Source organism: Hyaena hyaena, unplaced genomic scaffold (assembly GCF_003009895.1).
Source record: "Hyaena hyaena isolate Hyena2069 unplaced genomic scaffold, ASM300989v1 scaffold_992, whole genome shotgun sequence".
NCBI classification, from domain to species: domain Eukaryota; kingdom Metazoa; phylum Chordata; class Mammalia; order Carnivora; family Hyaenidae; genus Hyaena; species Hyaena hyaena.
In genome coordinates, this window is record NW_024081625.1 from 31765 (window position 1) to 58377 (window position 26613).

Below are 26613 nucleotides of genomic sequence, written 5' to 3' on the forward strand. Positions count from 1 at the left end.
CTTTATATTAGGATGGATAAAACATTACAAAGTGTGTTGATATTTTTAAAAAGTCATCTTCATAATTTTAGTTCAATGAATGCTTTCTGAAATGGATCTAGTTTCTTGCTCAGCCTTAAATTGCCTACCTTTAATTTTGATGTTTGCTCAGCTTTAGGTGCTGACAGCTTGTCGATGCAGTTTCAGAGGCAAGGTATAAGGCACATGCTAGGTAATTCTGGAGTCAAGCTTGGGTCACTGGGAGTCCTAGAACCTGGGTAAGATACCATTCTGAACCGGTTTCTTCATCTGTAAATAAAAATACTGAGTCATAATGTTGGGAGGGTTAAGTGAGATGATATATGTAAAAGAAGCAGTTCTGGGGCTCAGTTAAAAATTAGTTCCATCACAGGGTACCTGGGTGACTCAATCATTTAAGCATCTGATTCTTGATCTCAGTTCAGGTGTTGATCTCATGGTCATGAGTTCAAGCCCCATGTTAGGCCTCCACTACTTAAAAAAAAAAAAAGTTCCGTCTCTCTTTTCTCGTCAAAATCTTTATTGAGGTATTATCTGATAAATGCACATGCCACTCTGGACTTAAAATTAGGCAGTTATAGAATGAAAAGTTCTAGAACAGCATTTTATTTAAAATTATGTTCCCTGAAAATAATTAATATTTACTTTATTGCAGCACTATTGAAAGTTTTTAAAGAATATAATCGTGTGTGTTGTAACAGAAAGAGAAATGGAAGTATTCCAGGAACTTCGTAAGCCATCAGCACGCTTGGAGTGTGACCACTGCAGTTTCCGAGGCACAGATTATGAAAATGTGCAAATCCACATGGGCACCATCCATCCAGAATTTTGTGATGAAATGGATGCTGGTGGGTTAGGTAAAATGATATTTTACCAGAAAAGTGCAAAGCTATTCCACTGCCATAAATGCTTCTTCACCAGCAAGATGTACTCTAATGTGTACTATCACATCACATCCAAACATGCAGGCCCAGAGAAGTGGAATGAGAAACCAAAAACGCAGCTAAGCAAAGAAACAGATCCTGGGAAGAGCTCTCCTCTTCCTGAACACCAGAAAATACTCTCTAATTCAGCAGAACTCCCAAAACCCATACCTGCCTTTTCCATAGAAACACAGAAACTTGGCCCAGTTTTGTCTCCTGAATCCCCAAAATCTAGTCCTCTCACTTCCCTGGAGCCTCAGAAGCCTGGCCCTGTTGTTTCTCCTGAGCCACAGATACCTTCTCTTCCTTCTCCTGAGCCTCCAAAATCTGCCTCTCTTTCTTCTCCTGAACTTCCAAAATCGGTTACAGTTGTTTCTGAATCTCAGAAACCAGTCCCCATTCCTTCTCCAGAAGCACAGAAATTTACTCCTTTATCTCCCGAACCAGTAAAGGCTACTCTTATTAATCCCAAACCCCAGAAACACTCCCATTTCCCAGAAACATTGGGGCCACCTTCAGCCTCTTCTCCAGAGTCACCAGTTTTAGCTGCTTCCCCTGAACCTTGGGGTCCGTCCCCAACTGCATCTCCAGAGTCTCGGAAGCCAGCCCGGACTGTCTCCCCTGAGCCAAGGAAGCCATCCCCATCGGAGTCCCCTGAACCTTGGAAGCCATTCCCTGCTGCCTCCCCAGAGCCCAGGAGACCAGCCCCAGCTGTGTCACCAGGTTCTTGGAAGCCAGGGCCACCTGGGTCCCCAAGGTCTTGGAAATCCAGTCCTTCAGCATCATCAGGACCTTGGAAACCAGCTAAACCTGCTCCATCTGTGTCTCCTGGTCCTTGGAAGCCAATTCCTTCTATCTCACCTGGACCGTGGAAACCAACTCCCTCTGTGTCCCCTGCATCTTGGAAGTCTTCGTCAGTCTCGCCTGGTTCCTGGAAGTCTCCCCCCGCATCTCCTGAGTCGTGGAAGTCTGGCCCACCAGAACTCCGAAAGACAACTCCCACCTTGTCACCTGAACATTGGAAGACCATTCCCTCAGTGTCTCCTGAGCTTCGTAAAGCAGGACCTCCCTTATCTCCTGAGCTTCGCAAACCAGGGCCCCCATTGTCCCCGGAGATCCGCAGTCCAGCGGGATCTCCAGAGCTCAGAAAACCTTCAGGGTCTCCAGAGCTTTGGAAGCTATCTCCTGATCAGCGGAAAACTTCCCCTGCTTCACTTGATTTTCCTGAGTCCCAGAAAAGTTCCCGTGGTGGTTCCCCTGACCTCTGGAAGTCTTCCTTTTTTATTGAGCCTCAGAAACCTGTCTTCCCCGAGACCCGGAAACCTGGATCATCTGAGTCCCCCAAAGCCGCCTCCGATATCTGGAAGCCTGTTCTCTCTCTCGATACCGAACCTAGAAAACCTGCCCTGTTTTCTGAGCCCACCAAAACAGCCCCTCCTGCTTCTCCTGAACCAAGAAAACGTGCTCTTTTTCCAGAGCCCCGGAAACATGCCCTTTTCCCGGAACTTCCCAAATCTGCTATCTTCTCAGAATCTCAGAAGGCAGTTGAGCTTGGTGATGACCTACAGACAGATGCCATAGATGATCAAAAGTGTGATATTTTGGTTCAGGAGGAACTACTAGCTACACCTAAGAAACTCTTAGAAGACACTTTATTTCCTTCCTCAAAGAAGCTCAAGAAGGACAACCAAGAGAACTCAGATGCCGAGCTTAGTAGCAGTGAGTATATTAAAGCAGATTTAGATGTGATAGACAGCAAGGGCCAAGAATCAAGCAGTGATCAAGAGCAGGTTGATGTGGAATCTATTGATTTTAGTAAAGAGAACAAAATGGACATGACTAGTCCAGAGCAGTCCAAAAACGTATTACAATTTACTGAAGAAAAAGAGGCTTTTATCTCCGAGGAAGAGATTGCAAAATATATGAAGCGTGGAAAAGGAAAGTATTATTGCAAAATTTGTTGCTGTAGAGCTATGAAAAAAGGTGCTGTTTTGCATCATTTGGTTAATAAGCATAATGTTCATAGCCCTTACAAATGTACAATCTGTGGAAAGGCTTTTCTTTTGGAATCTCTCCTTAAAAATCATGTAGCAGCCCATGGGCAAAGTTTACTTAAATGTCCACGTTGTAATTTTGAATCAAATTTCCCAAGAGGCTTTAAGAAACATTTAACTCATTGTCAAAGCCGGCATAATGAAGAGGCAAATAAAAAGCTAATGGAAGCTCTTGAACAGCCACTGGAGGAGCAGCAAATTTGATTTTTACATATGGTGTGGATATACGATCTGCAAAGTTGTTTGTTGAAACTGTGTAAAGTATAGTTAAGTAGCATAGTTGGAACAGTAGATGTTGATGTGTATGGTATACCGTGTTTGTCTCGGTAGTGTTACAAACGGTAAGCATTTGGTCCTTTTTTTCATGGCCTTTGTTTATGTGGCTGTCTTAAGTTAATAAATTCATAACTATATTCCAGATGGATAAGATTTCTCTAATTTCTTTAAATATATTTGAATAATATGAAGATGTAGACGGTCCACTTAACAATCAAGAGCAAGTTGTACTTGATTTAAAACATCCAGTAATGTGTATCTTTTTTTGTGAAACTAACTTCAGAAAATGGAAATTATTAGTTGGAATGTTTAACAATTAGGCATGAAAAATTTGAGGAATTTTTTCTCTTTCCTTATTTGCAGATATATTTTCAGATCATAAAAGTTATTTTGAAGTTCCTATTGATCATATAAAGTTAGAATTTTGAGCAGTTCTAGATGTTTATTAGCTTTTACATTATGGAAATTGGAGTCTCAGGGTTGCTGATTTTCTGCTAACAGAAGAGAGGTCAAGTAAGTTTGAAAATGTTTGCAGCCTTCTCCTCTAGGAGACTGGGAAAGATGAATATGACTTAGGTCTTGTCCTTAGATGTTTCCTTTGGAGTCTTCCATTCTGCACTGCCTTCCCCGCCCACCCCCCCCCCCGCCCCCCCACATCTGGCTCTTTTCTTCTCCCTGTGAGTTCACACCAATAGATGATCCTTAACTGCCAAATGTATCAGAACTATACTTCCTGCTCCTGGGGCACACCGCCACCTATTGGGATTTCAGACCTGGTAATGAGTAGGAACTGAGAGTCTTCCAGATTCACAGTAGAAAATTTTATAAGTAGACATTTCTGTTTGAGAGTATGTCAGTTGTATGTTTTCCACGGTTGTTACTGTAAATACCTTGTGCCTGTTTGTGGATTACTTTGTTCCAGAATATTTTGTCAAATGTGTATCGACCAAATTAAAAGCAAAGGCTTTCATGTCAGCAGCATCTTTATGTGTGTGTCTTATTTTGTGTAATTTTCATAGTATGATACCCAAATTCTATTATTTCCTATTCCCCTTATATTTTCTAAGTTGTGTTTTCTCAGTTCTTTGGTCAGGTAAGTGAGGGAAAAGCTACCCTAGGCCGGGCTTCTTGTGGAATATCTACATCTTGGCTGACTTGTATAAACAGTGTGTGAAGCATTTAGTACCGTGAGGATTCTTCCTGTGTAGCCAAGGATTGGGAGACTACCTTTAAGTAAGCTCTTTCCAGACAGTTTTGAACAGGGAGCACTTTTTTTCATAGCATCATAATTAACATGCCAACTGAGAAGACAGTGTTTACAGAATACTGGGAAGGTCGTACAGGCTCCAGGCCTCCCCCTCTTTATTGAGCATAGTCTGGCAGGGAAAGCACGATGAGTAGTGCATGGTGTTGTCAGTTTACACTGGGTGCCTTGAGAAAAGCTTCTACTGTTATATTTTCCTTTTGAGCCAACAAGAAGGTATAAGATAAGGTATCTTGGATATATAGTGGTCTTTTTCTTATCTATACTGACTTGATTAAAATTACTACTGGAAAAGAAAATGTACAGCACCCAGAAACCCTACAGTCTCAAACCAACTATGTTATGTATAACACATTTTCCTTAGGACTTTACATTCTTTTGTGTATACTTCTCACAGAATCCTTTCTAGAACTTTGCTCAAGGTGGAGCCAACTAAATCCCATGACTTGCCATCTTAGGTGAGTTTTTTCATAATACAGAGGATATTATCCTAAAGTAGAGGGTGACGAATAGTTTTGGCATCTAAGCCACCATGTTCTTGGCTCATCTCATTTGTGACTTTCCACTTTTTTTTTTTTTTCCTTTTACCTCTCCAGTCAAAGTAACCTAATACCCTTTTTTTAACCTTGGTAATTCTGTTTTCTATATGATAGCATCCTGATTCTAATCAATGAGACCCTGTCTACGTTTTCATTTTATTATTTAATTACAACTATTTTAAATGATCTCAATCCAATTATTTTATATAATGAAAAATTGTACCATCTTTCACTTAGCATCCATGGCACCATTACATTTTAGGTTCTATTTAGTTTTCATTAATTTGAATCTAAGTACATGAACTGCTTTTGTTTTAAATACTGATGTGGATTACAGCTTTTTGTCTTAGATGAAGGCCTAGAAGGATGCTTACCAAATTGGGTCTTCAGGGATCATAAAAATGAAGAGGGGCATCTTTTAAGCTGATCTAGATCTTCAAAACCCTGAAATTGTCCCCTTTTCTCAATCTTGCAGTTTCTGTTGAGTAATTTTGAGCATGTGGTGTATTAATTTCCTATTGCTGCCATAACAAATGACAGATTCACTTACTTAAAACAACACAAATACGTTTTCTTACATTTCAGTAGTCACGGGGCCAAAGTCAAGGTGTCAGCAGGGCTGCCTTTCCTGGAAGCATTAGAAGAGCATCCATTTGCTTCCCTTTATGTTTTCTATTGGCTCATGGTGCCCTTGCTAGCACCTACATCTCCTGCTTCCTTCTTCCATGTGAAGGACCTTATCTTTACATTAGGCCACCCAGATAATCTAGGATGATCTCCCTATTCTGAAGGCAGCTGATTAGCAGCTCTAAATTTTTGCCATAAAAACTGCCATAATCACAGGGTCTGGTGGTTTGGACTTAGACATCTTATGGGGTCACTGCCTACTAAACCTGGGGTTGGAATTTGGGGTTTTGATTCTCCTGCTTGGCCTGTTGCAAGCTAGGTTTCTTCAGCAGTATATCTGCTGTGACTGCCTCACTGGCCTAGGCCCTCATCACTGTGTACATGTATTAGTACAGTAGACTGCCTTTAGTCTGGGGACTCTAGTGTCAACCCTCACTCACCCTTTACACACTGAAATAAGGTCTCCACAAGACTGATTTTCTGTTGCACGTCTGGTCCAGTTACTTAGGGTCTTCCATTGGCAAACCATACCTCACTCAAGCAATCTTCCAACCCCCACCCCCTGCTCATTTTTTCTCCCAAGAAAATGCTCCCTCTGTTTCCTATTACACTGCTATCCTCACTAAGCCTGGAGCAGTTTCCTCTACCTTCCAATGTTCCTTTTGGACAGACTGCTTTTTATTTTAAGAACTGGAGAACAAACAGAAAAACCCTGTAAGACTGAATTGGACCTCATTTAGTATTGATTCAGTGCAGGAATGCTATATTTTCATTATAAATTCTCCAGCCTGGCTGCTACACAAAATCCTAAAACAGAAAAAAACATTGGAATAAAATCAGATGTTTCAACACTTTTGATCCTCACCAATTAGTGGCTTAGTTGGTTTGAGCATAATTTTAATTTTTTGCTTCCATCACCAGCCAATCTGTTGCAAATGCTTGCTGTGGGCCAGAAGAGGACTAGGTGGAATACATGGAAGCCTAATAAATTCTTGATTTGTATAAATGGGAGAGTTCTAGGTCGTGTGAAATAGGGAAATAGTAAAAGCCAATCAATCCCAGTGAGAATTCCAGGAAGATGGTGGAGTGGGACACACCGGAAATCTGTCCCTCCACGTAGACAACAATTAACAATGGTAGAAGCTATCTGATATAACTATTTGGAACTCAAGTCTGTCAAAGGCTTGCAGCTTCCAGGGAAAGGCTTGGACAGTAAATTTTAGCTCTTCACACAGTGGCAGCTACCTACCCCCCACCCCTGGCCATATGAGCATCTTGCCCACAACTTATAGGAACTAAGGTGGGTACAAAGGATCCTGTGTTCCAAATACTGGAGTTCTGTGCTTTGATTGCTGACTGCTAGTTTTGTTCAAAGAGGTGCAGGCAGAGAGACAGGCATTCTCATTTTATTTTCCCCATTGTTGCAATCCCCTCCCTGCCCCAGTTGAAGTGACTTTCAGGATATTTAATGGGCCAGGACACCACACACATACTCCTCACCCACCCCAACCTCAGTTTTGCTTTAGATTCTAATCTAAAGGTTAGAATTAATAGCAGATCTATTAGACAAAGACTCCAGAACAATAGTCCTAAAGATGCTCAAAGGACTAATGAAAAGTGGAGAAAGTCAACAAAATGATGTATGGACAAAATGGAAATACCAACAGGGTGATCAAAAGCCTAAAAAGAAACCAAAAGAAATTTTGGAGCTGAAAATACCACAACCGAGATGAAAAATTCACTAGAAGGATTCAGAGGCGGATTTGAGCAAACAGAAAAATCAGTGAACTTGAGGACAGGACAATGGAAATTATCCAGGCAGAGAAACAAAGAAAAAAGAAGAAAAGCAAGCAAGAGAATTGTAGGACACCATCAAGTAGACCAACATACACTTTGTGGGCATCCCAGAAGGAGAAGAGAGAGAGAAAGGGGCAGAGCAAGTATTCAAAGAAATAAATAACTGAAAACTTCCCAAATTTGAGGAAAGACCTGAGTATACACATCCAGGAAGTTCAACAAACACCAAGAAGTATGAACTCAGAGACACATTATTAAAAGAAAAACAAGGAATGAATCATGAAAGCAGTAAAAGAGAAGAAAATCACATACACAGGATCCTCAATGAGAATATGTGCAGATTTCTTATCAAAATTTATAGGCCAGAAGACACTGGGCCAAAGTAATCAAGAGTGCTGAAAGAAAAAAACCTGTCAACCAAGAATCACATAACTGGCAAACCCAGTTCCTTCAAAAGTGAGGGAGAAATCAAGACATTCCCAGAATAAACAAAAGCTCACGGGCTTTGTGACCACTAGATGTGCCCCACAGTAAATGCTCAGCAGAGTCCTGCAGGGTGAGATGTAAGGACATGAAGACACTACCTTGAAGCCATGTGGAGAAATTAATATCTTCATAAAGGTAAATGTATGGGCAATTGTAAATGCTAGTATTAATATAACAATGGTTTGTAACTGTACTTTTTTCTTAGCTAAGTGACTTCAGAGACTAATACATACAAAGAAAAATTATTATTGTAAAACTAGTATTATTGTAACTTGGCTTTGTAACTCCAAATCTTGTTTTCTACATTACTTAGGAGACTGATGCGTTTAAAAGAATTAGTTTTGGTTTTGGGATATACAGTATATAAAGTTGTAATCTTGTGGCATCAAAACCTAAAGGGGGAAGGGACAGAGTTGGTAAGGGAGCAGAGTTCTTGTATGCTACTCAAGTTATGCTGCTACAAATTCAAATTAGAATGTTAAAATTCTAGGATATTGATCCCCATGGTAGCCACAAAGAATACTGTTATAGATTCCATGCAAAAGGAAATAAAGAATTCAAACGTTTCACTTAAGAAAATCAACTAAATGCAAAAGGCAAAAATACAGGAATGAGGGGAAAAAATCTAGACAAACTTTCAATATGCCCTATGCGCTATAAGCTATAGGGCATATGGGAAACAAACAGCACAATGTCTCATCTAGTCAGACAGAGACTTTCCACCTCAGCAAGAAGGAACTGGATGATGAACTGAGGACCTGAGGACCATTTATAAGCCCCCTTACAGGTGGGAGAGGGAGGGGGAGCCCAGGATCCCAGAAGGTTTTGCTGGTGGCAAGGGGCTCTTCTCTTCTGCCAGGCAGAGCTGGCTCTGCTAAATGACCATCTCAGGTTCACAGCCTACAGGGTGAGGCAGGCAGGAACTGACAAGGTCTATTGGCTACACAGTGCCTGACACATTGTAGGCACTCAATAAATGCTAGTTGAATACATGAGTGGATGGGCTTTCTACACACATGCAAGTGGAAGGCTACCAGGAACCTGATGCTGGCCAGCTGAGTCTCTTCATGTGATGTATTGTGACAACACAAATCCAAACCTCTTCCAACCAGTATTGTTTGCTCCTGCAAAGGAGGAGGCAGAGGGCACTTTGCTTGGAACAGGGTACCTGAGTGAAGGTCATCCATTCTTGCTGGTGAAAAAAAAGCAGGAGTGATGAGCGTAGAAACCAGCCTGACCTTGGATACTCTTTGTGGTTGTGGAACTGCAAAAGGAGCCCATGACCTCTCTCCTGCCTTACAGTATGTATGAGACTGGAAGCCAGGCTGCTGCCTCTCCATGCAAGGACTTCCACCACCTGACAATCATCAAAACTGAGGTAAGGCACTGGCAAAGCTAAGGACCTACTTAGTTGGACATTACAGCTTTAATGATAAGCACACACTTACTCTCCTGCTGAGGATAATGAGCATAGTGGTTGAAGCTTGGGCTGTGAATTCAGACAGAACTACGTTTGTACCTGCCTCCATCACTTACTGTGTGTATATGTGTGTGCATGCCTGCATGTGAGCTTGAGTGAATTGTTAACCTCATATGCAAAATGGAGTAGACTTGTAAGACTCACCACATAAGGTTATTATGGAATTAGCGTAAAGTGCGCAGAGCACTTAGTGTAAATGTTAGATGCCATTGTTACTCATGCCGTAATTGAACTGTGCAAACAAGAATTTTCACCACTGGTAGGGAACGTAATATTGAAAGAGTACGATTTTATGGCTTACCTCTTCTTGGCAAGGTATTGAGGGCTTTTGGGGATTCCATTCTATCAAGCATCTGAATTACATACGAATAGCCAATATGTAACCACCATGAAAATATCCATGGTGGATTCCCACCCTGGTGTCATACCTGATGTCATAGCTCTAGTGGGCAAGACATCAGATTTCTCACACACACCCTTAATGCTGTCACCATGTAAGTGAAGCATTGGGTCCTGCTTGAAAGTCAGCCCAGGTACCACTTCCTCATCAAGGAAGCCTTTCCTGCTTCCAGGCTGGGCAAGACACCTTTTTTTATGGCTCCCAGACACCTATTGTTGCTGACTTTTACTGGAGCATTTCCCCCTTCTCTTGAGGGCAGAGATTTGCATGTCAAAGTCCTGGAATGTAGCATTTTCTCATATATTGGTTGATGAGTAGAAGATTAGGCATCCTTTGCTACCCAGTATTTTCCCATGGACACCGTGCTACCTATCAGTTATTTTTGATGCTGGCTTCACATTAAACTCACCTGGAAAGCTTTATAGGGCACCTGGGTGGCTCAGTTGGTTAAGCATCCATCTTTGGCTCAGGTCATGATCTTGCAGTTCGTGAGTTTGAGCCCCATATTAGTCTCTGTGCTGACAGCTCAGAGCCTGGAGCCTGCTTCAGATTCTCTGCCTCCCTCTCTCTCTGCCCCTCCCTGCTCATGCTCTGTCTATCTGTCTGTCTGACTCTCTCAAAATGAATAAATGTTAAAAAAAATTTTTTTAATATTAAAAAGAAAAAAAATCACCTGGAAAGCTTTAGAAACTACTGGTTCTTGGGCCAGTGAGATACGGGTATAGAGCATAGGCTTCGGTGTTCTCCAGAGTCTCACAGTTGAGAACCAGCATTATACACCATGAACTTTAAGCACTCAGGCTAACCCAGAGCCCAGCCAGCCTACCTCCTGGAGCTGCTGGGGAACACAGGATTAGGAGGAAGTCGCTGTGTGTATTATGAATCACATTTATAGTAAAGCAGGAATGTCCTATCATGTAATTTTAGTTTTAAAACAATATCTAAACAAGCAGAGAAAAAGCCAAAGGAGTTCAGTTCTTTAAATTAGGGTCCCTGAGGGGCACCTAGGTGGTCAGTCTGTTAAGTGTCAGACCATTGATTTCAGCTCAGGTCATGATCTCATGGTTTGTGATTTGAGCCCAAGTCAGTACTTGAAGTCTGTGGTTAAAAAATCATGAATGTTCTTAGTGGGAAACTCTACTGCCCATGTTTCATCTGTGGAGCTGCCTGTCATTAGTAAAGCCATGTTCCCTTGCTAGAGAAGAAGCACAGAAGGGAGGCTGGGCAGAAAGATGGCCTCACTCAGCCTCTTCCACTCCAAATGGGTGGGATTTACTCGACAGAATTCAAGGCAAGCAGAAAGTATCATGAGACTACACACCTTTCTGAACATTTCTCATGTTGAAGGAGTGTAGATTTCCCTTTATTATTTCTTAAGTAGTAACCTGGAGGAGGGATGGCATTTAAGGGTTGGGGTGAATGAACAAATGGCAAAAAGAACCAGTAATTTGGCGCAACAAGACGTGGTGTAAGATCTATTTCCCTTATGGGTCAGCCAGTCTTTGGCACAGCACATGGTTTGTTTGTAACACACCTGAATGATAATACTGCTTCCTAAGATGAGTTCAAGGACACAGAGGAGAAGATTTGAGAGACCGTTCAGGAATCTGGCCAGAGAAGGGTGTGAGCTTGAGGTCACAGTATGATTTCCAAAAGGCTAGAAAACAAAATGAATGTGTTTTAGATTTAATCAGGTTATGAGTACAAAATGAGCAAATGAACTGGTTCCGAAAGGAGAATTTGGGGAACAGCAGGTTTTTTTAGTAAAGGCGGGCTGAAATAGCAAACAGTTAAAAATCTGTTTTTATCAAGTATATTTCCCAATTCCAGTGATTCTTTATCCAATTAAATATTTCTGCTTGCTATTGATTAAAAAATAAACTTATAGGCTAGTTGCCGGGCAGAATGGATTTTAGCAGTATATATTTGACTATTAAATACATGTAAAATGTCTGGTAGTAGTATAGAACAAAAATTAAAGGATTTATTGATTAGTTTTTAAATAAATTAGCTATTCCTAAAGCCCAATACTAAAGTTTTATATACTCATGTACTGCTATTTACTGAGGAAATATAATTCCCATTATCATATTCTCTACTTCATTAACTCATAAATTAGCTACACATACATTATATTGCATTACTGTAGGCAGTAAGAAACAGACTGCCAGTTCTATATAAGTCTAATCTTGACTTTACTGTATTTAGTAATCTCTTAACAAGATGTGTTCCTGATTCCTTTGTATAAATTGGTCCTCATTTTTGAGACATAAATTTCACATGTATTTTAACTGAAAACAAAGTTATGGGGCACCTGGCTGGCTCCGTCAGTGGAGCATACAACTCTTTATCCCTGGGTTGTGGTTTCAAGCCCCATGTTGGGTGTTGAGGTTATTCAAAACTATTGGGGCATCTGGGTGATTCAGTAAGTTAAGCATCTGACTCTTAATTTCAGCTCATGTCATTATCTCATGGGAACATGAGTTGGAACCCTGTGTCCAGTTCTGTGCCGACAGCATGAAATCTGCTTGGGATTCTCTCTGTCTCTTCCTCTCTCTGCCTCCCCTACTTGCTCACTCTCTCAAAATAAATGAAAGAAAGAAAGAAAGAGAGAGAGAGAGACAGAGAGAGAGAGAGAGAAGGAAGGAAGGAAGGAAGGGAGGGAGGGAGGAAGGAAGGAAGGAAGGAAGGAAGGAAGGAAGGAAGGAAGGAAGGAAGGAAGGAAGGGAAGCTATACTTTTCTGAGAAAATAAGCCTGATTTGACTCATTGGTCTAAAAATACAGACTAATTGGCAGAGGTTACATGGTGGCTATTTTCCATAAATTGCATTAATTAAATCTGCAATCTGAGGCTTTGGTAAACTCTTTGTAAAAATATTGTACTGGCAAACATGTATTGAAATTACTGCCTTGAATTTCCTCCACCACAAGTTTTCTTGACTAGATCAAACTGTTTACTTCTAAGAATGAAAGAATAGCAGGTGTGACTAGTAGTTATTTGATAAGTCCTGGTAAAACCTTCTAGATCTGCTTCCAGAACAGAAAATTAATGAGTCTACTGATTGAATAACAAATCCTTTCTTTGCTTTCAGTAAGACTGAGAGAATTCTCAGATGGTAAACCCTTAGAAGTAATTTGTGATTATAGATAATTTGAACATTATCTCTGCTCCCTCATACATCAACACAGTCTCAGCAATTAGACCCATAAAAATGAAAACTGGAATAGGACAAGGCATTCTTTCATCTGTCAACATATGAACCAACTGGAAAAAAAATCCCCATCTGAGATGAATTTTCTTTTTAACATTTTATTACTGAAAATTTTAAACATTCACAGAAGGAGAGTAATAAAATGGACCCATATCAGCTTCAGCAGTTGCCAATATGCTGCTCTTTCCGGTTCACAGAGGGACATTGTACTTTCTCTGTTTAGGTCTTTGTCAGGCTAATATAACAGACGACCACTGACTGGCCCCCATGGTGGGCAACACCTATCCCAGAATGTGTATGTCTGCTGCTTTGGGCAGGTTATCTGAAAGTCATGCTGCAACAAGAAACGACCCTCCCAGGAGAGGTGAGGAGCACCCATACAGATTTCCTGCTGAACAAGCTGCAGCAGGGCAAGTATGGCCTGCAATGGAGGGAACACAGGGTGCATGTGGCATTTTCAAGTTGCCTCAGGCATCGTGGCTGTTCCTTCCTTCCTCTTTAAAGAAAGCCCTTGTTCTTGGCACTGGCTCATTGATATGAGGGCACCCAGGGCTGTCCCACTTGGCTGAACTTGTACAGGCTGGCTATGGTGTGCAGCAGCCCCCAGGAGAGCTGCAGAGCAGCCACGGGACCTCCTGTCTGGGAGCCGACTGGGGTCCTCCATGGGCCGCATGGTCAGATTCTCTTCTTGTTCTATCCTGAGAGTGTCCCACAGTGGAACCAATGAAGGGTGCATTGATTTGTTCACTCATTTAAAAGTGCCTACTCTGTGTCAGAACCTGTGTTAGGCTCTAGAATATGAAATGAATAAAGTAGCTTGCTTCTGTGGTGTTCAAAGGCAGAGGGGAGTGGTAATAGAAAACTAGTGCTATGAGGGGGTGAAGAGACACTGAGTTGATTCCTTTTCTTTTTTTTTTAATTTTTTTTTTTTTATTTATTTCTAGAGAGAGAGAGTGAGCAGGGGAGGGCCAGAGAGAGAGGGAGTCACAGACTGAAACAGGCTCCAGGCTCTGAGCTGGCAGTCAGCACAGAGCCCNTTTTTTTTAATGTTTTATTTATTTTTAGGAGAGAGAGAGAGATAGCGTGAGCAGGGGAGGGTCAGAGAGAGGGAGTCACAGGCTGAAACAGGCTCCAGGCTCTGAGCTGGCAGTCAGTACAGAGCCCGATGCGGGGCTCGAACCCACGAACCGTGAGATCATGACCTAAGCGAAAGTCGGACGCTTAACCGACTAAGCCACCCAGGCGCCCCTCCTTTTCTTTTTTTAAATGTTTATTTATTTTTGAGAGAGAGTGAGAGTGAGTGCACAAGTGGGAGAGGGGAGAGAGAGAGACAGACAGACAGACAGAAAAATAGAATCTGAAACAGGCTCCAGGCTGAGCTGTCAGCACAGAGCCTGATGCAGGGCTGGAACTGGAAAACTTCAAGATCATGACCTGAGCCAAAGTTGGATGCTTAAATGGCTGAGCCACCTAGGTGGCCCAACAATGAGTTGATTCTTAAATGAAGAGTGAGTTTCCCAAGAAGGTCTGGGCACTGGGGAGAGTGGTCCATAGCAGGTAGCTCACATCTTTAGGTGCAGATGGAGCCTGGGAGCCTTGTGGGATTAGAAGGTCTGCATGGGGCTCAAGCTGCTGTACTCTGGAACAAGTGAGGATTTAAGGGAGAGGCACCTCAGTAGGAAACAAGGACACAAAGAAGTGATGGTGGAGGCAGCATATGTGTGTGGGACACAGAAAGCAGCAGGAAAGATGCTCCCAAGGCACAGGTCATCTCACATTACTCCGGTTCACAGCAGTGCCATCCCTAAGCTGACCCCAACTGGTGACACTCATGCTGGCCCTTTGTGTCCTCTACTTGAGACAGTCAACTCCATAGTTGCTCACAAGATGTCAGTGACCTGGGTTCCTGCAGCATACTGGCCCCTGCATCTTTCCAACAGAGACACAGCCTTGCCAACAGAGTCAAGCTTGTGGATCTGTGCCAATCTGCAGTAAATGCCTACAGAAAGATAAGTCCCATAACAAATGTGTAAGTTCTCACTAGGTACTTGGAGTGTAGCTATCCTCCTGGCTGGGGGAGGACCTCTAGTCTGTGAAATTATTCTAGTCTAGAAATTGGTTGAAGGGACATGTCTCTCTCAGAGTTGCTCAAGTCAGGCCTATATTCACATGATCTGACAAAGGTTTTAACTATGCAAACCAAGGAGGAATCTAGTGGGCAGTTTATCCTTTTCAGCCCTAGGCACTTGGTAATCAGTCACCCCCAGAATTATCTGGGGCAGGGCCATTGTGATAGCTACACTGGCCCTTCTGCCTGCTATGGTCAGCTTACCGGCTTGCCACTAGACTCCTGGGTCTTCCTTTCCCATATAAGCCAGGGTGCCTGTATTAGTTGCCTATGGCTGTCATGACAAATGACCAGAGTTTAGTATCTTAAAAGCAGAGAAATGTATTCTTTTACAGTTCTAGAGGTTGGAACCCACAATCAGTATAAGCAGGGCTTGTTCCCACTGGAGGCTCCTGGGGACAATCTCATCCTGGCCTCTGCCAGCTGATGGGGGCTGAGGGCTTCCTTGGCTTGTAACAGCATCTGCACATCACCTCCTCTGTATACCTGGGTGTAAACTCTTTCCCTGCCTCCCCCACCTACACAGCCCAGGTGAATCTCCCCCTCTCAGATCCCGAATTTAATCATGTGTACAAAGACCGTTTTTCTCCCCATATACGGTTACCTTCTTAGACTCCAAAGACTAAGACGTGTACATCTCTTGGGGCTATCCTCCAGCCCACTCCAGAGCCCACTTTAAGTGTGATGGGAATTTTTGGTATCTCAACTTCACTGGGCCACCACTGAGTTTAGGCTCCTAGTAAACAGTTAAGCAAACAACTAGAACTTCTCCTTTGTTTAAACCAACACACTATCCATAAATTCAGCCCAACTTAGTATTATTTTCTTCCTTCTCTGGACTCCTACACTCAGAATCTATTCTATTCTATTTGTTACCCTCATTTTGGCTGATGTGAATTAGTAAATGGCTGTGTTCTTTTTGTATGGAAACCAAGTGTTTCCGGTATCAGCTTTGTTATTGGCTACTTCAGGTGTGAAAACGGTGGTGTGGGGAGGAACGTAAGATCTGCTTCCTTGTGGAGGGGAGGGCATGGGAGCAACAGTGGGGTTTGGGTGTTGGTGAGCCCGTCAAAGACTCCTAAATACCTCCGTTCTGGTTCAGAGGCCATTCTTTCCGTGTTCCAACTGTCATATAAGTGGCTGTTTCAACCCCGTTGTACCACTTGCATTGCAACTCTCAGGCCTTATGTTTTAAGAATTTAGATATTTTGTTTGCTGTTTTGTTTGCAATTCAGGACTGTTAGAAATCCCCACTCGACACTACAGTCTTGCATTGCTTTTGCCTTTCACATTGTTCCGTGGTGATCGCAATGGAACAAACCTGGACGAACCTGAACAAACCCACAATGGATAGTTGATTCCAGGTAACCACAGGTGATTAGCCACTTTCCTTTCTTTAAAAATTTCTTTTGAAGTTTTCTTTATTTTTGAGAGAGAAAGAGAGACTAGTATGAACAGGGGAGAAGCAGAGAGAGAGAGGGAGACACAGAATCTGAAGCAGGCTCCAGGCTCTGAGCTTTTAGCACAGAGCCTGATGTGGGACTCGAACTCATGAGCCATGAGATCATGACCTGAGCCAAAGTCATATGCTTAACCAAATGAGCCACCCAGGTACCCCGGTGATTAGCCACTTTCCATCACAGGGTATGGGCTGCCAGATTCTTATTCCTGGATATTAATGGTATTTCTGTTCAGGCCAGTGTAACTTCTTTCCTCAGCTTTGCCTGTGTTACTGTTGCCTCTAACTCCCTCCCTGTTTGTCAGTTTTCCTTCGGAGTTTTTGGCTTTAAGCAACAGAAACCAATCTTAGTTGACTTAAGCATAAAAGGGAAATTATTAGAAGGGTCTCAAGTAGCCCAGAGAATGAACTTGAAGCCTGGAGAACGGCTCAGAACCAATAGGGTAAGTGCAGTGAGCACATGCTGGGCCCCTGGGGAAACACCACTGCCCTCCCACTGGGTGCCATTATCACCACCGCCACAGGCTGCTGCCCTGGACGGCCTGATTGTGCCTCGCCTTGAGTCAGGGTCATGGTGTTAAGCTCTAGCTTCCTGTTGCCAGGAGCAAGGGATCCCAAATAGACCAGTATACTTGGGGAGAAGATGATTTTTTTGTTTCATTTTTTTTTAATGTTTTATTTATTTCTGAGAGAGAGAGAGAGACAGTGTGAGCAGGGGAGGGTCAGAGAGAGAGGGAGACACAGAATCTGAAACAGGCTCCAGGCTCTGAGCTAGCTGTCAGCACAGAGCCCAACACGGGGCTCGAACCCACGAACCACGAGATCATGACCTGAGCCGAAGTCGGACGCTCAACCGACTGAGCCCCCCAGGCGCCCCAGGGGAGAAGATGATTGATTAAAAAATACATTTCCTTGTCCACACCTTATTTCAGCCCTTACGCCAGTGAACTATAACCGTATTCGGATTTTCCTGGCAAACAGAGAGCTCATTATCAGCAAAAGTCTCATGCTTTGTAACCTGAGCATGCGGCATCTGTCCCCGGCACAGCGTACACACCCAGACAAGTGTATCTTCACTGAAGGAATAAAGTAGGTGTGTAGGGTGTAAGGGTGCTCTTGGCAGGTGAGGATTTCTGTCTGTGGTATGGAAGGGAGAAGATGCAGTCCCGTCTCTCATTCCTAGAGGGTAGACCCTGTAATTCACCTCTTAAAAGCAGCACAAGAGGGTTACTGAAATGTGTATTAAATGGAAATGATAGGTGTTAGGAAAACCTGGAGGACTTTACAGTTTCCTAAATATTGCTTGATTAATTAGCAAAAGTTTCAAGAGGAACCATACCTTTATCACATTGCAACCTATCAGTTGGTTGTACATTAGAACCTTGAGCCTTTGGGGTTTCTCTTCATAGTCATTTGTAAATGGAGGTAATGGCTGTGCACTGCTGTGGCCTCTGGGTCTGATAGGCAGCATAGTGGGGTGAAGAGGGTTTCTCAAGGCTCAGAACCACCTGGAGGATAAGAGCTGAGCCCACAATCATCAGTAGTTCTTATGTAGCACTTGAGAATGTGCATTTCTGACAAGTCCCCCCCAGGAGCTGCTGGGGGTGGGGTATCACACTTACTGTGGTGCAAACAGTGGATTTCCTCGGGGTTAATGAAAGCTTTCTCACACATTGAAACAAAACCGAACCTTTCATTCAGGATCATATTTGTGTGCAAGCAATAGACACAGTCACTCAAACTGCTTAAACAAAGGACACCCCCCCTATCACCTAAGAGAAGTCCACAGGAGGTGGGCAGTTCTATCACTGTGGTCAGGAGCCCGGGATCTTCCCACCTCTGCATATTGGCTCTGTGCAAAGGCTGACTATCCCTTGGGCCTCTTTGGCCACATACAGGAGGATGGGGTAGGTCTGTGGCCTCCCTGCACTCGCTGACATCATGTGTCCACCACCTGACCGGTGACAGCCAGCAGGTGCAGGCGGGGAGCAGACTGGCCACATCTGGGGGCTGCACTGGTCAGAAGGAAGCAGGCTGCCAGGGGCTCTGTTCAGAAGAAAGAAGGCAATAGGGATCACATGCCTACTTGGCAGTGGAGAGAGAATACATATTATTATCTGTTACTTAAGGTGATAGTTTTTGCCTAGAATATTGAATCACTCCATTTTGTATTTATGGCAAGATAATGGTGAAACCAATTTAGTGCTGGATTACAAAGAGCCTAATGTATGACACTTGTACCTTTTTAAAAGTTGTTCCTTTGAGGAGCTGACAAACAATATAGACCATTCCACAGAAAGAAAGAATATGATCTTGCTTATTCATAATATCAGGGAGATTAATTTAAGGGCCATGGATGATCACAAGAGCAACAGTGTCACATCAGCACTCACCAGTGGATTTCAGGTGAAGGATTCCTGATCTAGACAACCTGGTTCTGACACTTATGACTTGGGACACTTGAGGAAGACCCTACCTTTTAGGAGTTTCAGCTCCTTTTATGTTTAAGGAAGGGTATGAGCCCTGAGACTGCAGTGATTGGTCTGCTGTGTTCACTGCTTATGCCTGCCACACAGAGGTGCTCAGAGAGAATGTGATGAAGGAATGTATGAACCTCCCTTTGGGTGTGATAACACTGCCTCTTCAAAGGGCTGTTGTCAGACAAATGTGAAGAGCATCATAAATGTGAGATACTGTTATTTCACTTGAGCAGCATGGGAATTCCTTGATGATGACCATTTTTTCAGTGGGAATATGGCTTTATTAGAAAGATAAGGATACCCTCTGTGGAGAAGCACAGGTAAAATCAAGTGACTTTTTAAGAGTGTGTGGGACTGAGTTGGCCTATTATAACCTGGTCTGTCTCTGCCTGTGTCTATCTGTCTCTGTCTCTCTTGCGCTGATGTTTAGGGCAGATACAGAATGTGTTTGGGAAAGAAGTATTATTGGATTATTCTTTGAATCCGTGTCAGGAAAAAATTTGTTAATTCACATGCCTGACAACATAATCCTAAAGATCTATTTTCTTGATTTGGACAACATTGGGCAGCTGTCAAAAACCTGAAAAAATTTCCATAAGGTAAGGCCGTAAATTATTATATATGTACACACAATTATACACATACACACACGTGTGTGTGCGTGTGTGTGTGTGTATTTTTGCTGGTAAATATTACACAGAATTTCAAAGAGAAAGGGCATGATTTAAAAAACCTTAACCTCATATAATGACAAACACTGGATTCTGGCAATGATAAAATATGTTTTACTTACAGCCTAAGAAACTGGTTAAGTTACTGCTCAAGAGGGAAAAGTAGCACAAAGAGAGAATGATAAAGTGGTTCTTTGTAAAATATAAGGTCAATGAGTATCATAGACAAAGTATTTCTAGCAGAAGGAAATTCATCATGCTGCATTTCAAGGTAAATGGTGTTAAAACACACATATTAAAGAGAATGTTAAAAACAGTACTAATACAGTTTCTACTTGAACTTAAGCAAATAATAAAAACAGAAAAAGAAATTGAATGGAAATTCCTAGGTGTGGTTTTCGCCAGTGTCCTTCAATAAGAAACTTGGCAGCAGACTAACAAAGATCCCTGGGGAAAGAACTTTCCAAATTCCTAATTTTAGGCATATTGTTTCAGGCACTTGTATAGTTTTGATAATAATAAGTTTTGAATTCATTAGTAATGAGAAGCAATGAAAATCTCTTTGTATATAGTCATTATTTAGAAATTAGAGAACTAAAAATCATCTTAATCCTACCTCCAAATGCTATTAAATTGTGGAATAGTTCCTGTGTTTTTCCTAACAGCTTAAGTATGTTTTGTGTTTGTACCTCTTAATCTCCCTCACCCTTTTTGCCCTTCCCCCCCCCCGCCCCCCGCCACTCTGGTAACCACCTGTTTGTTCTCTGTATTTATGAGTCTGTTTCTGTTTGTTTTGTTTTGAAGATTCCACGTAAGAGTGAAATCATTTGTATTACTTTTTCTCTGTCTTACTTCACTTAGCATAACACCCTCTATGTCCATCCATGTTCTCACAAGTGACAAGATTTTTTGTGACTAGAGTAATACTCCATTGTATATACAAAACTGCACCTTCTTTATCCACTCATCTATCGGTGAACACACGAGCTGCTTCCATATCTTAGCTATTGTAAATAATGCTGCAATAAACATAGTGGTGCATATACCTTTCCAAATTAGTGTTTTCATTTTCTTTGGGAAAATACCCACCAGTGGAATTAATGAGTTATATGGTATTTCCATTTTTATTTTTTTAAGGAACTTTTGTACCATTTTCCACAGTGGCTGCACCGGTTTACACTCCCACCAGCAGTGCATGAGCTTCCCTTTTCTCCACATCCTTGCCCATGCTTGTTATCTCATCTCTGAAACTAGGAATTCCAAATAGGATGAGGTGATCTCTCACTGTGGTTTTAACTTGCACTTCTCTGATGATTAGTGATGTTGAGCACCTTTTCACGTGTCTGTAGACCATTGGGTCTTTGGGAAAATATATACTCAGGTCTTCTGCCTGTTTATTCATCAGGTTATTTTTTTTCAGTAATGATTTATATAGTCTTTATATATTTTGGATACTAACCCCTTTTCAAATATGTCATTTGCAAATATCTTCTCCCATTCTGCAGGCGGCTTGTTTTGTTAGTGGTTTCCTTTGCTGTACCAAAGATTTTCATTTTGGTGTAGTCCAAATAGTTTTTTTGTTTTTGCTTCCCTTGCCCGAGGAGATGTATCCACAAATATGTTGCTAACGCGGAGTAATCCATGAGATTACTGCTTACTATTTCTTTGAGGAGTTTTATAGTTTCGGGTCTCACTTTTAGGTCTTTAATCCATTTGGAGTTTGGTTTGGTTTGTGATGTAGAAAAGTGGTCCAGCTTCTTTCTTCTGCCTGCAGCTGTCCAGGACCCAGCACCATTTACTGAGGAGACTATCCTTTCCCCATTGTGTATTCTTGCTTCCTTTGTTGTAGATTAATTGACCGTATACTTACATATTGGTACACATCTTTCCAGATGTTTTCTAGCACATACATTCTATATGTGTAGGAAGTAGTTACAGCACATCCCACACTTGTAACTTTGTAACACACTGTGGACATTTCAGTGTTTGAATTCTGCCATGGCTGCTGATGAGCAGTGGGCAGAGGCACAGGGGCAGCTAGCATGCTTACTGTCTGTATTGCGTCAGTCTGTTTGTAAGGCGTAGTGTTAGGAGTTCAAATGCTGAATGTGAGTGTGAGGATATTTCCATTTTATATTTTGATATGGCAATTTTGCCTGAGGGAGTTTTCTTCCTAACATAGGATGACCAAATCTTACTGGAATGATCCAGGAGAGGGGAGTCACCATTGGTTTCCTTCCTAATGTCCTGTACACTCTCAGCCCTTATGTTTCCTGGGACAGGCCTGTCTCAGTCAGCTCCAGCCACCATAACAAAATACCACAAATGGGCAGGTTTAGCCACAGACATTTATTTCTCAGAGTTCTGGAGGCTGGAAGTTCAAGATCAAGGCATTAGCTGTTTTGGTTCTTGGTGAGGCCTTCCTGGCTTACACATGGGCACCTTTTGATGTTTCCTCTTACAAGGACACTAATCCTATCAGATCAGGGCCCCATACTTATGACCTCATTTAACACTGATTACTTCTTTACTCCAGATATAGTCACACTGTTGGGGGGGGGGCAGTTAGGAGTTCAACATGTGAACCCTGTAGGGACAAAGTTTAGTCCATAGTAAGGCCTGAGTCTGAATATCATGGTTTCTATCATCTGTTAAGATATTTAAGAAAGGCCAGCAGTTTCATATCCAAACAGCATCTCCTACACTGGCTCTCACACCCCAGACCAGCACAAGAAATCCTTGGTCAAATCAATTGCTCCACTTTTTGGTTCAGAGAAGTATGGTCCTGGGACACCTGGGTGTCTCAGTCAGTTAAGCGTCTGACTTCGGCTCAGGTCATGAACTCGCAGATCGTGGGTTCGATCCCTGCATCAGGCTCTGTGCTGACAGCTCAGAGCCTGGAGCCTGCTTCAGATTCTGTGTCTCCCTCTCTCTCTGCCTCTTCCTTGTTCGTACTCTGTCTCTGTCTCTCAAAAATAAACATTAAAAAAATATATGGTCCCAGTGATGTAGTCAGTGGCTACTTCATGCATGTATTAAGTGGGGTAATTATATGTAGGCACAAGGCTCTCAGTTTGGCACCTTGATTTTTCTACTATGACAGTAATCTAAATTATTCCACTAAAAACGCTATTATCATTGAAAAATGCCATTCCTCTATGGGGTAGACTGCTTGTGTTTAAACTTGCCAAGACATCTTTTATCCCTTTGGTCATACAAAGTTACTTATGTAATTATTTTTCTTTTAGATGTGTAACAGTGAAGAACTTGGGGAGAAATTTAAAATGTTACAAGACAAACATGCTTTTGATACAAAGAAGGATAAACACTTAGAAGTCGAAAGCCTCCAAAATGCAGCTTAATAGAAACTCACACCGAGAAGACAGCATTTTTCTAAACTTCACTGAAGTGACAAAATTTTTAAAGTAAGGGTTTAAACTGAATTTTCATGTAACAATGACTATCATTAAACCTTGCTAAAGGTTTACCTGGTTTACCTGGTGGATTTAAGTAGGCTCATTTGCTTGGGGGGGCAGGGGACAAAAACAAAACAACCCTCTTGACGCTTACTACCATTCTGAAAATAAACTTATGTTCTCTCATTTTTTTCTTTTTTGGTAGTAATTAACACAGATCAAATAGGTCAAATATCCACTTAAATTCTCCACTTTAATCTCTGACATGTTCTTAAAGACAGGAAGAATAGAACAGAAAACAAATCTGCCTAAAGTATAATTACCTCTCTTTCATCTGAGTTAAGAAAATAGACTCAAACATGAGAATTCAATCATACAGATGGAAATAAAAAATCCTTTCTCATGGACTAATGTGAAGAAATTCATGCCCTTCTCCATCCGAGATCCTCTGCATAGCAGGACTGTGGTTGGCCCATGACTACCTTTCCTTAGTCCCTGGGGCCACATGACCCACTAGCCTTCCTGAGATTTGTTGTAAAGAACCTGTTGCCCCATGAGCTACCTCACCCTCCCCAAGTGTTTCACTCTCATGTGACTCATTAAGTGGGAGACGATTACTTGGTAATACTGTTATCAAGCAAGTGAAAACTTATTTCCAAAGATGTGAGACTCTTTAAGGTATCTACTTCATGTAAGATTTGAGGAATTACTTCAGTCAGTTGGTGTTTATAATTTACTAGCAAGACAGAGCCATTAAAATACTGAAAGTTAATGCTCTGCTTTGCTATGTCCATGTTTAAATATAATTACTAAAATTATTACGTAGCTGTGGGGTGCTTGGGTGGCTCAGTTGGTTGAACATCCAACTCTTGATTTTGGCTCAGGTCATGATTCCAGTCATGGGACCAAGCCCTGCGTCATGCTCTGCACTGGAGCCTGTGTGGGATTCTCTCCCTCCCTCTGTCCTTCTCCCCTGCTCATGCTCTCTCTCTCTAAAAAATAAAAATAAAAATAAAATAATTAGGTACCTGAATAAAACCAAAAACTGGAATCCAAAATGAGAAACAACAGAAAAAAGAAAGTTTTGCAGAAGAGTTACTATAAAGTGAACCAACAGGCAGCCAGCCCCATTCCACTCCTTTATCATGATGAGCTGCACTTCCCATGGGGAATGCCCATGTGAAGAGAATTCTTTAACATTTATATCATTTCTTAGACATGTGATAAACTCAAAACATGTGTTTCTGGGAAATTAGTAATAAAAGTGTTACGAATATGAAAACAGTTTTCAGATTTGCCAGCAACAAATGCTGGACATCTCTAAACCTGCTTCCTAGTTTATAAAAGGGGGATCATGTGTGTCCTGTCCTGCCCAACCAATCTTAAAAGTGAGTCTAAGCCAAAACTAGGGAGTGTACATGGAAATGTTTTATACCGAAGTAGCCCATTAAACAAATGTATTATTGTTTTAAATCAGTAACCTCAAAGTGACTTCTGGGAAGCCCAGGGACAGATCTCAGGAATCTTTCACAGGGTATGGCTACTTTCTATTTACTTATTTTCCAGCCTCACAGAGGTATAATTGACAAATAAAATTCTAATATATACTTAAAGCATATAACATTGATTTGTAAAATGTATACATTATGAAAGAATTCACACTGAGTTAATAGCACCTCACATATTTACTTCTTTTGGGTGAGGAAACTCTACTCTTAGCAAATTCCAATGATATAATACAGTAAGATCGACTATCATCACTATGTTATATATTAGATCCTTAACTTATTAATCTTATAACTGAATCACATATAACTTTCGTTAACCTTTCACTATTTCCCTCATGCCTTAGTCCCTGGCAGCCACCATTTTAATGTTTCTATGAGCTTTTTTAGACTGTACATATATAAGTGATAGCATGCAATATTTGCCTTTTTCTGTCTGGCTTACTTCATTTAGCATAATGCTGAGTTCATTCATGCTGTTGAAAATGGCAGGGTTTCATTTTTTGAGGCTGCATAATATTCACTTCATTTTCTTTCTTCATTCATCCATAGTGGACACTAAGGCTGTTTCCATGCCTTGGCTACTGTGAAGTCTGTGATGAACATGTGAACAGGTATCTCTTCAAGGTAGTGATTCCAATTCCCTTTGGATCTGTGCCCACAGTGGCACTGATGGATCATACGATAGTTCTATTTTTAACTTCTTGAGGAACCTCCATACTGGCAAACTATAGTGGCTCTAACATTTGGCATTCCCACCAATGCTACGTGAGGGTTCCCTTTCCTTCACATCCTTGCCAAGACTTCCTCTTTACCCACTTTGACAGGTTTGAGATGGTATCTCATTGTGGTTTTGATTTGTATTTCCTTGATAATGAATGATGCTGATCACCTTTTCATGTACCTGTGAACTATCTGGATGTCTGCTTTAGGAAAATGTCTATACAGGTCTTTTGCTCCTTTTTTAAAACTGGGTAATTTGATTTTTTTTGCTATTTAGTTGTATGAGTTCTTTCCATATTTTGGAAATTAACCCCTTATTAGGTATGTTGTTTGAAGATATCTTCTTCCTCTCCATAGGCTGCCTTTTCATTTTATAGATAAGTTCCTTTCATGTGAAGAAGCTTTTGAGTTCAATGTAGTTCTGTTGTTTCTTTTTAATTTTGTTGCCTTTGCTTTTGGTGTCAAAATATAAAAAATTATCACCAAGACCAGTCTCAACGAGTTAACCCTCTGTGTTTCCTTCTAGGAATTTGACGGTTTCAGGTCTTATGTTCAAGTCTTCAGTCTATTTTGAGCTGCACTTGTGTTTACATATCAAAGCCCAAGTGGGCAATGAGGACACAGAGTCTCACTGATCAGGAAATCCAGTCTGACCCATACTCTAAGTAGGAATCAGGAAACTATGATCCACAAGCCAAATATGGCCTGCTGCATGTTTTTATAAATAAATCTCATTGGAACACAGCCCTGCCCATTTGTTATGTATTGCCTAATGGCAGAGTTTGCAAGTTGTAACAGAGAGCAGAGGGTCTACAAAGTCTAAAACAGTTACTACCCACCTACCCTTTTTCCATCAGGGATGATCATGCCAGGTCACATGGACCTTACTACATCATGGCAAGTCCTTTGCACCCCTCCCCATGCCAAATTCTTGGAGCTCCAGAGTCAAGTGCAAGAGCACAGCAATGCCACAGAATAGACTATATGTCTAACAGTCAGACATTTTTAATGATAAATGAGTGTTCTCAGTTTTTTGATAAATGTTTCATATCTAGTATGGAATAGATACAATCAGCAAAATAATTAAAGCTACATTTTAAAAAAGCAATGTTTTATTATGTAAAATTTGACATTGAAACAGTACAACTGGACTT

The 26613-nt window shown here is 41.6% G+C and overlaps 1 protein-coding gene across 2 annotated transcripts in view; it reads left to right on the forward strand.

Annotated features, from left to right (window-relative positions):
* Window positions 1-23350, forward strand: part of CHAMP1 (chromosome alignment maintaining phosphoprotein 1) — a 30751-nt gene extending 7401 nt beyond the window's left edge. The window contains exon 3 of one of the 2 annotated variants that reach the window (XR_005526305.1): window positions 23064-23350. Coding sequence is in view for 1 of the 2 variants with exons in the window: in XM_039221628.1 (XP_039077559.1) it covers window positions 728-3199 (2472 nt within the window). In the remaining variant the exon portion in view is untranslated. Of the gene's footprint in view, window positions 1-673; window positions 4253-23063 lie in introns of those variants that run through there. The other variant, XM_039221628.1, reaches the window with a different exon arrangement.
* Window positions 23351-26613: the final 3263 nt, after the last annotated feature.